This window comes from Rhinatrema bivittatum, chromosome 1, assembly GCF_901001135.1.
Source record: "Rhinatrema bivittatum chromosome 1, aRhiBiv1.1, whole genome shotgun sequence".
Lineage (NCBI taxonomy): Eukaryota > Metazoa > Chordata > Amphibia > Gymnophiona > Rhinatrematidae > Rhinatrema > Rhinatrema bivittatum.
Genome location: NC_042615.1, coordinates 699,012,968 through 699,030,121, shown reverse-complemented (window position 1 = coordinate 699,030,121; position 17,154 = coordinate 699,012,968). Strand labels below are relative to the sequence as shown.

The 17,154-nt window shown below is 43.6% G+C and overlaps 1 protein-coding gene and 1 long non-coding RNA gene across 2 annotated transcripts in view; one reads left to right on the top strand and one right to left on the bottom strand.

The window, feature by feature from the left end:
* Positions 1–17,154, bottom strand: part of CMYA5 (cardiomyopathy associated 5) — a 165,266-nt gene that overhangs the window by 20,714 nt on the left and 127,398 nt on the right. Inside the window, 1 exon segment of the mRNA XM_029575603.1 lies at positions 1,293–1,426. Within this exon segment, the coding sequence (XP_029431463.1) occupies positions 1,293–1,426 (134 nt within the window).
* Positions 6,291–16,826, top strand: LOC115075317. The gene is made up of 3 exons (XR_003852470.1): positions 6,291–6,377; positions 10,357–10,509; positions 16,300–16,826. It is a non-coding gene; the product is annotated as an uncharacterized LOC115075317 (long non-coding RNA).

The window sequence follows — 17,154 nt, the reverse complement described above, 5'->3', positions numbered from 1 at the left end:
TAAAACAAGTAAAACTTCTGAACTGTCAAACTAATGAAATGACAGCCAGGCATAAGAAGATTATAGGGCTCTATACCAAAAGAACTAAAGCCAAACAGATTTGCACAAAACTTCAAAATTAGGTAGAATAATGGAGATCATTTTCAAGCAGCCCACATAAGAAAATCAGGAAAAACACATGCACGTTAGACTGATTTCAAAGTGGATTTAACTGCATAAGCCTGCTTCGAAAACTATCCCACTAAAACTAACCCATACAAGTTACACCTGCTAACATATGCACACAAATTTTCCCAGAAAATTTACACACATAGGGCCGGATTTTAAGAGGTACGCGCGGGTGTAGATTTGTGCGCGCAACCTGGCGCATGTTATAAAATTCGGGGTCGGCGAGCACAAGGCTTTCCCTGTTCCCTCAGAGGCCGCTCCGAAACTTTCCTTCTGCCCCCCCCCCCCCTTCGGAAACTCTTTCAGCTGTAGAACCCAACTCTTCCTGCCTAGGGCCCATTGTTCGGGTTCAGGCTATCTCCCTCTGTTACCAACAGCACCAGTGTTGTTGTGCCTGTTGGCACATGGTTAGGTGTCTGTTGGTATAGCTAGGGATTCACCCATGTGTGAGGACTACCATCCTGCTTGTCCTAGGAGAAAGCAGAGTTGCTTACCTGTAGCAGCTGTTCTCCTAGGCCAGCAGGATGTTAATCCTCACTAAACCTGCCCGCCACCCTACAGAGCTGGGTTTCTCCTATGTTTGTTATTTTATTTTTTCTTAATTCTATGTTACAAGTCTAGATACTTTGACATACGTTTTCTGTGCTGGGCTCCATCCGATAATGTCACTGATTGTGAGGACTAACATCCTGCTGTTCTAGGAGAACACGTGTTACAGGTAAGCAACTCTGCTTTACACGTGAACATGACTTTACCCTCATAGCAAACAGGCAATTTTGTGAAAGGCCATGTCTGCTTGTAAAACACTGTTTTACCTGCAGGAATCCCTTTGAAAACTACCCTCAGTATGCTGCTCTACAACTCACTCCCAGATAAATTGCTCAAATTCAGATAAAGACAGAACAATGTTGTATTACAGACCCCCATACAAGAAACTTCAGCTTTCTTTGCAACACATGGCCTGATGAAGAGACCTTAATATTCCCAAGAACTGGCATCTTTAAACATATGGCCTCTACCCAACTACTCTGTTCATTTTTTTGGTATTTATTTTCAGTAGGCTAACGTGGCTATTCCCTTCTAGCCTCTGAGAGACAGATCCTCAAAAGAAAAAGATATTCTACCTTTTGTTGAGATGAGGGCAGCTTCACTTTGTTCACTTGACCCAAAGGTATTGACAGCTTTCACGTAGAAGAAATAATTCTCATTTGGCTGTAGCTTGACCTTTCGTTCACAGCCTTTTATTCCAGCGACTGACCTATACATCCCAAACAGCATTATCATTAGTATTAAAAGCTAAAATAGTTACATGAAAGGGTAATTTTTAAAACAAACAATCTGGCCTGCCTTATTAATAAAGCATGTGAGGATTCCAGCTTTGTAAAGCAGCGATATGTTGAGAATATATGAATCCTTTTTTTCTCACAATAGGACCATGTATTTTCTACACAGTTTTACTAGCAGAATGTCCAAGATACAGTATATAACTACACAAGAGCTTTGGGGAGTGGATGTTGATGGTGTTTTATGCATGGTTCGCTAACTCCTTATTAAAACACAGATTTCCAGCGTATGGCTTTGATTCTGCAGATGGAGCGCTTGGATTTTTTGAAAGGACATCGGAAACCTGATCGTATATATGGCGAGTGTTGGACACAGATTTCAGATAGCGTAGTATAGTATTCTTCATTTTGGTCACAAGAAAGTGCTCTGTGAGGCACTGGAAGGCCTGAACACTTATTTAACAACAAGAAGTCAGGCAGGGGCCTGTTCACAGCCCATGGATCCTGCACCTGAGAAACAGTCTCAGCTTGCCTCCCTCATTTTTAATTCCATGTCAAAGTATTCTGAGATCTGAAATTTGTCTTTTCCTCTTATGAAGACAGGACTATAAAACCTGGACTGTAGAAACCTATCAGACCACACCATGCACATGGTGTTTGCTTCTCTTGATGGTATTTTAAAAGTATCTGAGGCCACATTATCTACTTCATATCATTGTATATTGCCAGGCAATGGTACAGTAAGCATATAGAAACAGCAACATTGCTTTGTATATTTTTTGTACACAGAACAAAATTCACTTTTACTACTGTGCTATACACAACAGGGACACAATTGGGTCTTGAAACTATTCACAAATGGGATTTCATATACTGGATCTCAGTGCTTCATTAATTGCAAATTCTGATCTGACTGTAAGCTGTTTTATTGCCTCTGTTCATTAAAATTTATTGTAATCCACCTTAACACCAACTTTGGGAAAAGGCAGAATATCAAACATTGATAAATAAATAATTTTGCAGGACCCATGCTGAAAAGTTTGTTTTTTTAAATTTTTACTTTGTACCAGATGTTTTAGAAACGGCACTGTTAATTAACTTCTATATTATGATTATTGGGTGCCTTATTGTAAACCGTTGTGATGGTCCATACTTTTACGATGGTCTATAAAAGCTTAAAAATAAAATAAATAAATAAAATAAATCTTAACAGACAGGTTATTAATGAAATTATATTATAGTTGGCATCACTAAGGTCATCATGAAGCTAAGTATCTAGAGTTGTGGTCACAGCAGCTGTGGATGTCATTGCTGTAGCTGCCAAAACAGGCCAATACAGTACAGACGTACAAAAAAAGCGCGTCCATTTTCGGTGCCTGCTCTTTGAATGCATGCTCAGCCCCCTCTCCTGGGCGCACGATACAGAATGCAAATGAGGGGTCGCGCTAAAAGGAGGTGCTAGGGATAAATGCGCGCCCCAAGCACCTCCGTGGCCCAGGAGAAGTGGCTGTCAGCGGGTTTGGAAAAAGGATGATCAATTTTACAAATGTCCATTTTCCTAAGTGGGGCACAGCCATGGGTTAGGAAAATGGACGCTCGTACAACCGAGCATCCATTTTCCTGACCTGACCTGCCGGCATTTTTATTTTTTAAATCTTTTTTTTTTACTTTTTGGTACCTCTGGCTTAATGTACCTCCAGTTTAACGTACAGAAGAGCAGTATTTTCTGCTTTTCTGTACACTTTTTCAGGTTGCTCAGAAATTAACGCTTTCCCTTGGGCAGGCGCTAATTTCTGAGTGTAAAATGTGCGGATTAGCCACACATTTTTTTTCCTGTATCCCAGGCGAATGACTAAGCCTCATCAACATGCATTTGCATGTGATAAGTGCTATTAGTTTCGGGAGGGGGGGGGGGTTGGACATGTTATAGACGTGCTAAACCCCTTATTGTATGAGGGGGTTGTGGATGCGTGTCCAAATCAGGTTAAAAAGTGTGTTCAGCTGAGCGCACTTTACAGTATCAGCCTGAAAGTGAAGTAACCTTGCCTTCTGCTCAGGCTGTCGGACGCGGGTTAAATAGGCGCCAATGCAATAGGGGGATTAGCGCCTATTTAACGCGCATCTGACGTGGAGTGAATGAGTTAGCGCTCATCACCTGCAAATGCATGTGAATGAGGCTATTGCTCATTCACTCCAAATACAAAAAGATAAATGTGCATCTCAGACGCACATTTATTGCTCAGATATTAATGCCTGCCTGGAGCGCACTGAAAAAAAAGTACAGAAAAGCTGAAAAAACTGCTTTTCTTTCCTATTTTTAAAGTTAAAAAAAAAGAAAAAAAAACCTCTGCCGGTTTTCATAACCGGCTGACTGCAATTATGAAAACCGATGCCGAGTTTATCGGCATCGGTGTTCATAACCGGCAGACTGCCGGTAACCGCAGGGTTACGTTAGCAAGGAGGCGCCAAGTCCGCACTAGCGACCCTAGCGCCTCCTTGCTAGCACAACCCCCTAATTTGTCAGCGCCCGCTATCCGCAAATTGTATTGCATCGGCCTCTTAGTCATGCTGACCATGGAGAACCTATGATGACATCTTTTCATAATTTCAGTCAGCTCATTTGGTATGTGTAAATATATATATACAAGCCGTAAAGCCCGTTAAAACGGGCTACATCCCTCTGTCTCTCACCTCCCCCTCATTCTCTCTCCCCTCACTCTTCACCACCCCCCTCCCCCACCCACTCCTCTCCACCCTCCCTCTCCTCTCACTCAGTCCCCCCTCTCCCTCACTCCCTCCCACTCAGTCCCCCCTCTCCCTCCCTCCCACTCACTCAGTCCCCCTCTCCCTCCCTCTCACTCAGTCCCCCTCTCCCTCCCTTCACCCACCTCCATTTCCTCCCGGCGCCGTAAGCGCGACTTCCCGCAACCCTCACCCGGCTCCATTAACTCCTCCCGCTCCTGCCGGCAGATCTCGGGGGGGGGGGGCGCGGGAGTGACACCCCCCCCGAGATCTGCCGGCAGATCTCGGTGGGGGGGGCGCGGGAGTGACACCCCCCCCCGAGATCAGCCGGCAGATCTGGGGAGGAGAAGCAGCGGCACCGCGCGCGCGCGCGGCGCCGCTGCTTCTCCTCCCGCTCCTGCGGCCCCAGCGCCATTTTTTTTTTCTGATCGACATCCTTGCCCGCACATGCGCAGTAGAGCTGTGCTCTACTGCGCATTTGCGGGCCGTCGGTCACAGGCCATTTATAAGGTAGATATATATATATATATATATATATTGTGCATATGAGTCCATTGCAACACATTTTGGAGGTTGTTTCTATAAAAAGGACTTTGGAAGTTAAGAGGTACGTTTCCCATACAGGTGCCGGTTCATTATAGAGGTTACATAGAAATTTTATTTTATATGGTAATGGAAATAAATAGAATACATTCAAAACTTTTCTTGCAACTGTCTTTGAAAAGAATGTCTGAAAAAAATATGATTATGAATGTTTGGATCAGATTTCCTTGACATGAACTTGATATGTGCTCTAATGAATCCGATAGAAATGGCAACAAAAAACTAGCATGAAAATTGTCGGCTAAGATGTCCTTTTCCAACCGAAAATGTACAGATACTGTATTTAAACACCACCCATTTCTATAGCATAAAACACATTTTAAATAATGTAAAAATACAGCCCATGTTTATTTGGGCAATTATTTTAAGTCTAAAGCGATCACTCCAGAATGCTGTGTGTTTGTAGTTAGTGTTACAGCCAGAGAAAAGGTCAAAAATGTGTATGTGAAATAGACTTGCCCTGTGAGAATGAGTGCTGTATGTGAGAGAGACTTTGTGAGTGTGTATGAGATAGGGTGTGTGTATGCATATGAGAGGGTAGGGGTGTGCATGTGTGTCAGTATATGAAAGGGTGTGTGTGCGCATGAGAGGGTGTCTGTATGTATGTGTATATATGAGAGGGTGTGTGTGTATCTAAGAGAGAGCGGGCCTGCGCACGTGTGTACGTGTGTGAGTGTAACTGTATATATGTGTGTGAGAGAGGTTAAAGTTTGTGCACCCTCCTCCAATCTACGATAATCTCAGGAGAACTGGAAATCTAAAGTTCCCAGGTACGGAGAGTGGAAGATTTTTTTTTTTATCCCTGTTAGTTTTAATTATTGGATGTGATGTATCTGCTGTTTTGAAATATTTTATTTAGTGTTTGGTAATATTTTGAACATTTTTATACATGTTTTTAATTGGCTGAATTTATCAGTGGATTTGACTTTCTTTTTATTGGTTTGTTTAATGTTTTATATTTCTTCATTGTTTGCATTGCTTATAGAGTTTGGCTTCTTGTGATTTCCAGTTCAGTTTTTGTCTGCAATTTATATTTTATGATCTCTTTATTCGGTGAGAGTCTATCTGTGTTCTGCTTGTGTGACTGAGGATTTAGGTATTCTGCTAGCATTTAGTTTCTGTGTAGGGATTTAAAACAACCTGGCTTTGATCTGTTTTCCTAATAGAAGACGTATCAGCGTTTAGGGCCTGATGTAATATTTACAGTATGGTTTCATAGGTTGAGTGCTGGTAGTTATGATATGGAAGGCTTACTATATTGGCATTGAGGTTCAGTTTATTCTTGGCTTTCTTTGGGCCAAGTCCAAACCCAGTGCCCTTTAACATAGGCCTAATATCATATGGGATCCAGTAAACCGCCTTGATTACTATGAGAAATGTAGTTTATTAAGTCTATTAGACTATTATTATTGAAAGTGTGGTTTTTTGCAGTGTATGTGTATATAATAAATATGCTGTTAAGTGATATTTTTACTTCAGAAGGTTGTACTTTGAATGTCAGACTCGTGATGCACCTTATTCTGCCACAGAATAGCAAAGGACAAGAGCAGATAAATGAAGCAAGAGAGCATTTGCTCCCAGGTAATTCTAGTTTCTTATTTATCTATTTATAGTTAAATGTATATTCCTAAACAAATAAGAGAGTAATCTCACACAAAATATAAATTTACAAAAATACAAAATGTAAGCAGTACTCCAACAAAGAAAAGAGTAAATAATAAATTTGGTCTATGCTGCTATTAGGGATGTGCATTTGTATTCAAGTCTATGGCCTATTCCAGTCTATGGATATGTTGTGAGCAAACAGGTACAGGTAACTTAGCAACCAGCTCTTGCCTGTATGACATCACAGCCTCCAGGAAGCCTAGGCAGGATAAGTTGACAATGAGAGTAGATGCAGGACAAATCACAGAGAAGCATCTTTTTAACTAGCCTCTAGTAGCCATTTGGATCAAGTAAAGCTGATGTCCTCCCACTGAAAGGTCTGAGCATGTGCAAGAAAGCCTCTATTTTCTCTCCAGCAGTTGGAAGAGGAGAATCTGTTTTTGAGAAGCTGAGAGTTAAAAAAAACACTTTAAAAAGCTTGGCTTTGGCACTGGTAAAGGGCTATTTCTGATCTTCTTTGCTGCAGTGGTCTCACTCACTGTAACAGAAAAAACAGAGACATTGGCCCTGTGCTTTCTCTACTCTCTGGGAGCGAGTAGGAGTGTGGAGATTGAAGCAGTTCTTTTGTCTCTGCCTGAGTGTCTAATGTAGTGCAGTGAGGTTAGCATACTGACAAGTGAAGAATAAGAAGTCTTGCCAGGCTGCCAGCCTTGTTGGTTATGTTTAACTTTCTAATAGTTTTTTTGGTGTGGAAAAGAATCAGTCAGCAATGCACAGTACACCACACACATACAAGGCCTGATTTTCAAAAGCATTTACATATTTAAAACTGGATTTCAAATGCCCACTTTAGTCATGTAAGTGGGCTTTTGAAAACTGCTATAATATATGTTGTTGAATTGTCAATAGGTTTTACTTGCATTAAGAGCACTTAATGTAGGTAAATAGCTTTTGAAAACTGCTATGATAGCATCTTATGCTCCTACCATGTGACAGGAGCCGACCAATGGCACCGGTAGCCCCTGTGACATAGTGAGGGCAAAGGCTATCGGCACCATTTTGAATACCGGCAGCTGACAGCATGAGTGCAGTAGATGGCTCCTGGACCCCCCGCTGGACAACCAGGGAGTTCTGGTAAGTCTTGGGGGGGTCAGGAGGGTGGGGGGTTTGTTTAAATTCGCTCCTTTAGACGGCCGAATAATTCGGCAAAGATTCGTTGTATTTGTGGGGAATCGTGATACGTTTCACTTCCCCACAAATACAATGAATATGGCCCTATACGTTGCAGATTACCAATATGTTAGAAACGAATGCACACCCCTATGGCAAGGTCCTTGAAGCATGAACAGGATGATCAACAATAGAGTTAAAGAGGTGAAATGGTCAGGTTATAAAGATTTCATAAGGTCCCATTTGGAATACAGAGTATAGTTTTAATTATATGATTATCAGGATGGATAAGATCAAGGGGGTTTAAAAGGTATAATTAAGCTTATAAAAGAAATAGCGCATCTGCCATAACTAGAGAGACAAACACCCGCCCCCCCCCCCCCCTTGGGATGTTCATTTAAAGCTATTCTCGATCTACTCCAGTATATTTTTCACCCTCTATAATCCACAAAAACAGCCTTGACAAAATCTCCAATGACTTGCTGATGACTAAAACCAAAGGAATTTTTTCAATTCATATGTATATTTGGATTTTAGTTTAAATTCCTTATCCTCCTTGACATATCTTCTGCTCTTGACACTGTTAATCACTATCTTCTGCCTGATACTCTGTTCTCACTTGCATTTAGGGATTCAGTCCTGTCTTGGTTCTCTTCTTACCTCCCTATTGCACTTTTAGCATTTCCTCTGGTGGATCCTCCCCTACTGCCGTCCTATTATCAATTGGTGTGCCTCAGGATTCTGTCCTGGGCTTGCTTCTCTTCTCTCTGTATTTTAATTTCCTTGGTGCTCTGATCTCCTCTCCTGGCTTTCAATACTTTTATACTGATGATTCCCAGATTTACTCCATACACAAGAAATTTCTTCAGGAATCCAGTCACAGATCTGAGCCTTCTCATTTGACATTGCTGTCTGAATGTCTTATTGCTACCTTAAACTCAATATGTCCAAGACCTAGCTCCTTATCTTTTTCCCCAAGTCCTCTTTCCCTCTTCCCCTTTCTCAATTTCTATGGATATCACTGTAATCCTCCCAGTGCCCTCAGCCCATAACCTTTAAGTCTCCTTTGACTCCTCTCTTTCCTACTCTGCACATATCCAAAACACTGCTAAAATGTGTTGTTTCTTTCTCTATAAATCACCAAAATCCATCCATTCCTTTCTGAACACACTACCAGAATCCTTCTCCACTCTATCACCATCTCCCGCTTAGACTTCTGCAATCTGCTTCTCACAGGTCTCCCAGTGATCCATCTCTTTCCAATGCAAACTATCCAAAATTCAGTTGCACATATTATATTTCACCAAAATCGTTACACCCTTAGAATCCCTTTCCTCAAGTCACTACATTTGCTCCCTGTTTCTACATACAGTTCAAGCTCTTCTTAAATCACCTATGAGAACCTTCACTCTGCAGTTCCTCACTACTCTCCTCTGTTATTTCTCCTTACCCCTTCCTCATGAACTCAACTCATCAGACAAGTCACTCCTATTTATGCTTTTCTCCTCTACCACCAATTTTCAGCTTTGTGCTTTCCACCTGGTGTCATGCTTCCTCTCTTGCCTTATTCAAATGCAGTCTAAAAACCCTCCTTTTTGAGATTGCTTTTAAATCTTAACCCCTGATCATCCTGCTTTCAACTTATTGATTTTAACCATTTTCTTATTAAATGAAATTCCCCGTCTCTTTTGCCCTGTATGTTTGTCTTGATTAGATTGTAAGCTGTGCTTGGCTGGGACTGACTCTTTTATATGCTTTTTTTTTTTTTTTTTACAGTTTTGCATATGTCGAGTAGCGCTATAAAATTCATAATTAGTAGTGCAGCATGGATATCCTTAGGTATTTGGTATCTTGTACTTATCCTACCTTATAATCTTCAGATAAACAAAGTGTTCATGGCTGTAGCTAATGCTGGGTGATTACTTCAAGATGGGGGAAATATATATCTTTTGAAGTCTTAATTTTATTTGCATATAAAAAAATATGTAATCTACCTTCTGCCTACCCTTTGGAAAAAGGCAGAATATCAAATGTTTATAAATAAATATATAAAATAAAGAAGCCATTCCTTCACTTTATGCCAGTTATGAGAATTCCTGTTTGACAACAAGTAATCGCATACGTAGAAATAAAAGAAAACTGAAAGCTGCTAGAAACGAGTGCCATATTGTATTACCCAGCAAGCAATACACAAGATTAAAGTAATGACAGAGATAGGAAGTAGAAAACAGAGAAATGTAACAATCAGCCACCAGGTGGCATCAACCTATAAGTTAACATCGGTGATAGAATCCTTGCTTTTGAAAACTTCTCTCTAAATTGTGTGGTTCTATTGTAGAACCTTTTTTGGTACCAGTTTTCTGGATGGGTGTAAACTAATGTGGTTACAGATTACAGAAAATTGCAGGATTTTCCTTCTGTAGAATATAATAAAAGAGATTTCTGATTTTCTGGGAGTAAAGTCAAAGCAAAAAAGCTGCTACAGTTAAATCATCACAACAACATTTATCTTTTCATGTTCTTTGAAGAAACTGGAATAATAACTTCACACTGAAAAATATTATACCAGCCTCCAGAAAATCTGAATGCTCTAAAGATCTTACTTCAGATAAGAGCAATTTTTACTAATTGCTCTCAAACATTGGTAAGTAGCATCACTACAGAACAGAATACGAAAACCCAGCTAGAAAACACATTTTATCCTTATTATAGTGTCCTAGCTCTGTTATTCCTTCATTCATGTACGATGTAATGCTCCTTTTGTGTATCCATGGCCTGCATGCAGCACATCCCAACAAACATGAAGAGGCAGGGAGTCTGGCCCTTGCATGCCGATGAAGAAGCCTAAACAGGCAATCTGTGCAGCATGGCTCATGGAGAATCCAAGTCCCGTGAGCTGAAGAGGAGTCGGCAATGGAGGCGTTGAGGGGAGCAGCAGGTAAGGAGCCTGGGCCCCAGCTGCCAAAGTGGAAGCAACGATGGGGACAATTGTGGTATGGACTGGCTCCCCCCCACCCCCCCAGGAGGCCAGGTCCCAAAAGCATAACAGGAGGTAATGCAGCAGACACTGAGCAGTGTGGCCAGTGGGAAGCCAAGGTCCTACCACCACAGCGAAGGAGCAGCTAGAGCTGGCTGAGATAAGGATGTAGAGAGAGAGAAAGAGAAGGAAGGCTTTAGGAATGCTTGGAGAAGGGAGCAGATGGAACCAGTGATCATGGGGACCTGAACAACTTATCCACTCACTCATATCCTGCCCAATGCACAAACCCACATTCGCGCAGAGCCCACACCACCCGCAGACGCACTCACATCCACTCACTCACACACATTTACACCACTCACCCGCTCGCATGCACACACACACACACAGCACATGTGCCAACTCACACAGATGTACCTGCTCCCTGTTCACGCTTGCCTACATGCCCCAGCAGACACAGAGCCTCGCTATTTAAATACACACACACACACACCTACCCCCACACATGCAACCCCACTTCACCCCTACCCACAATGCGAACACACACACCCTGCCCAGGAGGCAAATGTACACGTGCCCTTCACATCTTTCTGTTAGAAGAAGTTATTTTCTATAGTCCTGTACTGAAATTACATTAAAATGTTAACTACTGAGAAGGAGCTGTGCCCTGTATGGCTTCCACGATTTACCATCTGAACAGCTTGCAAGAGAAAAGAACAGTAATACAGGGAGATAACAGACCATTCGGGGAATTTAATTGTTATAGAAGTGATTTTCATGAAGATAAAGTCCCAAAATAGTCAAAGTTATGAAGAACTGATTTTCACAAAGAGTATAAGTACTCTGCACAAAGCATTTATAGGAAAAAGAGGGTAAGTAAGACAAGCAGCTGTTGCTCGGGGGAAGAGGCATTTGATACCCTCGAGGGATGAATTTACGAATAGACTGAGTAGGCAAGAGCCTATGGGCTGCCACCCTGCCTGCATGCAGGGTCATTGGCTGGAGTGGGGACACAGAAGTAAACTACAGCAGCCACTCCTGTGCAGCTGCATTATCACAGGAGGGACCCTCTGTCCCCCAGGCCGGCTACAACTTCAGAAGCAATGACATGGGCACACAAGAGTGGCTGCTGGATCTTACTCTACACTGTAGTGGATGATTTGCTCTGCTTTGGAATCCTTTAGGTAGTGGTGCACATGTTGCTTTGGCTTTGATGCAGGATTAGGATGGTGCATGGGGATACTACAACATACGCCAAAAGGTTCTTGCTCATGAAAGCCTTTACTGCAGTACCCTATAGGCAGAACCCACTGGAGCTGCAGCTTTCCAGACAGCTTGCATAGTGTCCCAAGTACTTCAGCTCAAAGCTTTCTGGAGATGTGTGTAGACCCCCTTTCCCAGAATATATACTATCCCTATGTGTAGGGATGGGGGCACTACATAAGATAAAAATACCAGTATGAATTACCTCTGGATCCATTACCTGAGAGGGGTGTAGACGATGTCCCTGTCACCCTGATACCCACAGTATTGATCTTTGTGGCCCCTTACTTATTTTAGTACTTATAAATAACATTCAAAACACCCATAAGCACAGATACTAGAAGTAATTCTGGTAGAACATAGGGGCACAGCAATATATGATCACAGCATAGAATAACATAACATTAACCAGAACTCACCAATAAAACTACCCCGTACCAGTCAAGGGCAGTAAGAGTCATAAAAATCTTATTCAGAGAAAATCAGATGGTTGTAATAATTAAGTCACTTACTATTATCATTAGCCGGAATATTTCCAACAAGAGCCCCTCTCCCAAACCTAGGTATATGCTCAATATTTAAACAGTCACTTGACCCAAGGGTGCACCCCAATAGGGAATTCAAGAAGGAGAAAAAAATATAATGTCCCATAACAATTAAGAAAATAAAATTGTCTGAAGAGTTTGATGAAGTTGCAGTATTGGCCCCGGGGCTGAATAGGGTCCAGAGGAGGAGGATTGTTTCTTATCTCTGGGAAGATGCAACCCCCCCACAAGGCAGTGGCAAGAAAGATCAGAGGACACTGCTCCCTGTGCACCAGCTATTGTCTAGAAGGCTGCACCTCACCGGGTCTGTGGTGCTTTTAAAGTAGGCCGAGGCACACAAAAAGGTAAGCTAGCCCTCAGAAAACCTCTTCTTAAAGACTGGTTAGTCAGCTATAAAGCCCTTAGTTCACAGCCCTGCCGCAGACCGTACAGCAGAGGATCCAAGCAGAGCGATTTCTGGAGGGACACTGCCCTCTGGAGTGGCTTGTGCTGAAAGCTTCTGTCTCTCAGGAGTGAGTCCTCTCCAACCCTCTTTGCTTTCTGAGACAGCTGCAGGAAACAGCCTGGCTCCTGAGATCGCCAAACAACCCTGGGCTCCACTCCCCGTCTACCCTTCTGCTACAACAGAAACACCTCGGTCTCTGGGCGGGAAAAAGAAGCGAGGACAGTGTTGCCAGGTAGTTATTACAGAACAAGCGCGCTTTGCCAAAAAAAAAAACAAAAAAACAGGCCCACAGTAAGAGAGGGATACGCCAAGACTCTTAGAAGACTAAACCCACTACTTCGCCGATTACCTTACTTGGGGGCCGATGCATTAAATATTGGCGGAAAGCGGGCGCTCAGTGTTGAGTGCTCGCTTTCCCAACGCACACCCAGGCACCTCTCCTGGGTGCACAATACAATCTTTAAATGAGGGGTCGCGCTGCCAAGGAGGTGCCAGGGACAAATGTGCGCCCCTAGCGCCTCCTTGGCATCGGGCGCCCAGGAGAGGTGGCTGTCAGCAGGTTAGAAAAACGGACGCTCGGTTTTACAAGCATCTGTGTTTTTTCTAACCGGTGCACAGCCATGGGTTAGGGAAATGGACGCTGGTTAATTGAGCGTCCATTTCCCTAACCTGACCGCTGGCACTTTAAAAAAAAAATTGTATTTAAACTTTTTGGATCCTCGGACTTAATATCACCACCATATTAAGTTGCAGGATGTACAGAAAAACAGTAAAACAAGAAGGGAAAAAAACCCTCTCTTCCCATACCTGAAAATTTTTGATTTCCAGTCACCTTGCGATTATCGGGAGTGGCAAAATGTTTTCACCCCCTCCCCCCCAAGGCAGGCTCCCATTCACATCCACCCATCCCAGGCAGGCTTTCATTCACGTACACGCTCATTGCCCCAAGCAGGTTCCCATTCACACACACACACACCCATCCCCCCAAGCAGGTTCCCTTTCACACACACTCATCCCCCCCAAGCAGGTTCCCATTCACACACACACACACTCATCCCCCCCAAGCAGGTTCCCATTCACACACACACACACACCCATCCCCCCAAGCAGGTTCCCATTCACACAAACATACCCATCCCCCCAAGCAGGTTCCCATTCACACACACACACACACACACACCCCCATCCCCCCAAGCAGGTTCCCATTCACACAAACATACCCATCCCCCCAAGCAGGCTTCCATTCACACACACCCATCCCCCCCAAGCAGGTTCCCATTCACACACACACACCCATCCCCCCAAGCAGGTTCCCATTCACACACACACACACCCATCCCCCCAAGCAGGTTCCCATTCACACACACACACCCATCCCCCCAAGCAGGTTCCCATTCACACACATACCCATCCCCTCAAGCAGGTTCCCATTCACACACACACACCCATCCCCCCAAGCAGGTTCCCATTCACACACACACACACACACCCATCCCCCCAAGCAGGTTCCCATTCACACACACACACACACACACACCCATCCCCCCAAGCAGGTTCCCATTCACACACAAACACCCCCCCCCCCCAGGCAGGTTCCCATTCACACACATACACAGCCATCCCCCCACCAGGCAGGTTTCATAGACACACAACCTCTATGCAGGCAGGATCCACTGGTCTCTCTTGCTGTTGCTGCCACCCGATACCTCATTCCTTAGGAGAGAGCAGGATTCATCGGTCGCAGAGCTGTAAGCATCCTTCCTGCGACTCCTTCATGTGTGCAGGCCGGCCTGTGGTACTCAACAGTGCTAACGCTTCCTGTATGCTCATCTCGAGCATCGCGAGATGACGATACAGGAAGTAGTGGCACCGCAAGTATTGAGTACCGTGGGGCCGGCCAGCACAAGAGGAAGAATCGCTGAGCGAGCTCCCCGTTTTCTTCTTCTGCTGCTGCTGACGGTGACTACATGGGCCTTTGTATTCTTACACTGTCGGTGGGGTGGGATCCACTGACGGCTACATAGGCCTTTCACTGATCCCTTTCCTGGGCCCCCTTCCATCACAGCCACCGCCCTACCTGGTGTGCTGCCCCATGCAGTTGCAGGGTTTGCACACCCGGTCGCGCTGGGCCTGTTTATTTATAAGCATTTGATTTCTGACATTTTTTAAAGGTAGACCCAAGGTGGATTACATAAAGTAGCAAGGCTTTGAGCACATAAGTTAGATACAGTTAGCCCGGAAATGGGCAAATCTTGTGGAATTCAGAGTCAGGAAGACTTCTGGTGAGCCATTTTCACTACAAAAGATATTAGGGTATGGGTCTCTGCTGTAGAGTCTAGGCAAAGGACTGACTTTTTTCCAGAAGGAGAGGCAACAAGTTTCCAGGTGCAGCATTAGAGATAACTTGTTCCATATTTTAAGGGCAGAACAGCTGAATGCATGAAGTCTCCTACATTTTACTGTAGCTGAAGCCAGTGGAGAGGAGGATAGAAGGCCCTGTTGGGAGGACTGAAGCTCCCTTGTGGGGGTGTAAGAGAGCAGAAGTTGGAAAATATAGTCAGAGGCCAGTTGATTAACGCATTTGAAAACAAAGCAAAATGTTTTAAATGTTATCCTGCCCTCAACCGGAAGCCATTGTAGTTGATGCAAAATTGGTGTAACATGATTGGTGGATTTGGTCCTTACCAAAAGTCTAGCTGCCGGATCTGCAAATGTTGGAGGCAGCTAGACTTGTGTTGCCTCACTCTTTCCTTTGGTGCTTAGGCCTTATACTGGCAGTTCCAATCCTTATTCCAGGGCTAAGGTACAAAGTCCAGGTCCCTTATGGGTAACCACCCTTTCTCTCAGTAGACAGTAGGAGCTAGTAAACCTTTCCAAGCTCAGCATTTTGCGCTGATTATGGCTTCAGGTATAAGGACAGTCCTTGTTGACAGCTGTGGTCAAAGTACAGTGTCTATAAAGCAGTTCAAATCTCCCAGTAGTTCAAAACTTAAAGCATATCATAAAACAGTTTAACAATCAAGAGTTATCCAAACTCACATGGAGAGGGCTCCAGCAACTTGTCTCCAGTTTGCTCTTCTCTCTGGGTGCTGGATTTTTGTTCAGGAAGAACACAGCCGTGCCTTCTGCTCAACTTCTTAACTAGAGGCAGCTGGGTCTCTCTCTCCTGGCAAACTAGGCTTATCTGCTTGCAGTTTCTGCTGACATTTTCCAGTGCCTTTCCTGCCAGAAATGTGTAGGCCAGTGGTTCCCAAACCTGTCCTGGAGGACCCCAGCCAGTCAGGTTTCCAGGATAGCCACAATGAATATGCATGAGATAAATTTGCATGCACTCACTCCATAGCAGAACAAGTTTGGGAATCTCTGGTATAGGCTTTACTCACACCACTACAACCTTATAAATGTTGGTATGATGTAGCTGATGACATTTTTAGATGATAAGAATCTTTGTGCTATTGGCCTGCTGTGACTATGTTTTGTTGTCCTCTTTTTCAGGAGTTTCTATGTTGAAGGTGCCCCATGGCATGGCATGAAGCAGAAGACTGGGCACCTTCTCACCCTGTTCCACTCTTGTGATGCTGCCTATGATTTAAGCATATCTGAACTGTCAGGCCAACATAGCTTTGGAAAAGTGGACTGTCACTTCCTCAAAATTACAAAAACTTGTGTTTAGCTATCTTTTATAGACTGAACAGCTCTTCATCAAACACTATGATGGTAGAGATGCAGCACCTCATGCTTTGTTTCTTCCAAAGCCACAGATAGGAATATTTGCCTGGTAATTCTTGTCTAAGTACTTGTGGGTGCTTGTGTTTTCCCTGCTTATTACGAGGGAGCTGGGAGGGGAATAAAGCATACACAGATGAGACAGTGTGGAGATTTGAGTGTGTGTAGATATTTTTGACTCCTTGCCCTTAGACTGCATGGACATCATGGCCCCTGCATGCTCGGTGTGGTTTCTCTGCCTTTTTCTATAAAAGACAAACATCAGCCGAGTGACTCTGAATGTTCAAAAAGCGATGATGAGGGTCAATTATTGGGTAATGAGGCAGATAATGAGTTCTACAGTTTGGAGCTGGGCAGACCTGAAAATACTTCATTGTCTACTCACTGTTGCCCAATTTGCTGTTATTTGGCCTCCCACTCTGCTGTAGCTCTGAATGGTATATTTGTTTTTTTTTTCTTTATTTTGGTAAAGTTCACCAAATTAAAATAAGTTATTCGATGTGGCCTCCTTTCCAGCCTCAAATTGGATGAATCAGCCCATAAATATCAATGTTTCAGGGACCCCCATACCCCAGCCATTAAGACATAGATTCCTACAACACAAATTTTGTTCAAAGGATAATA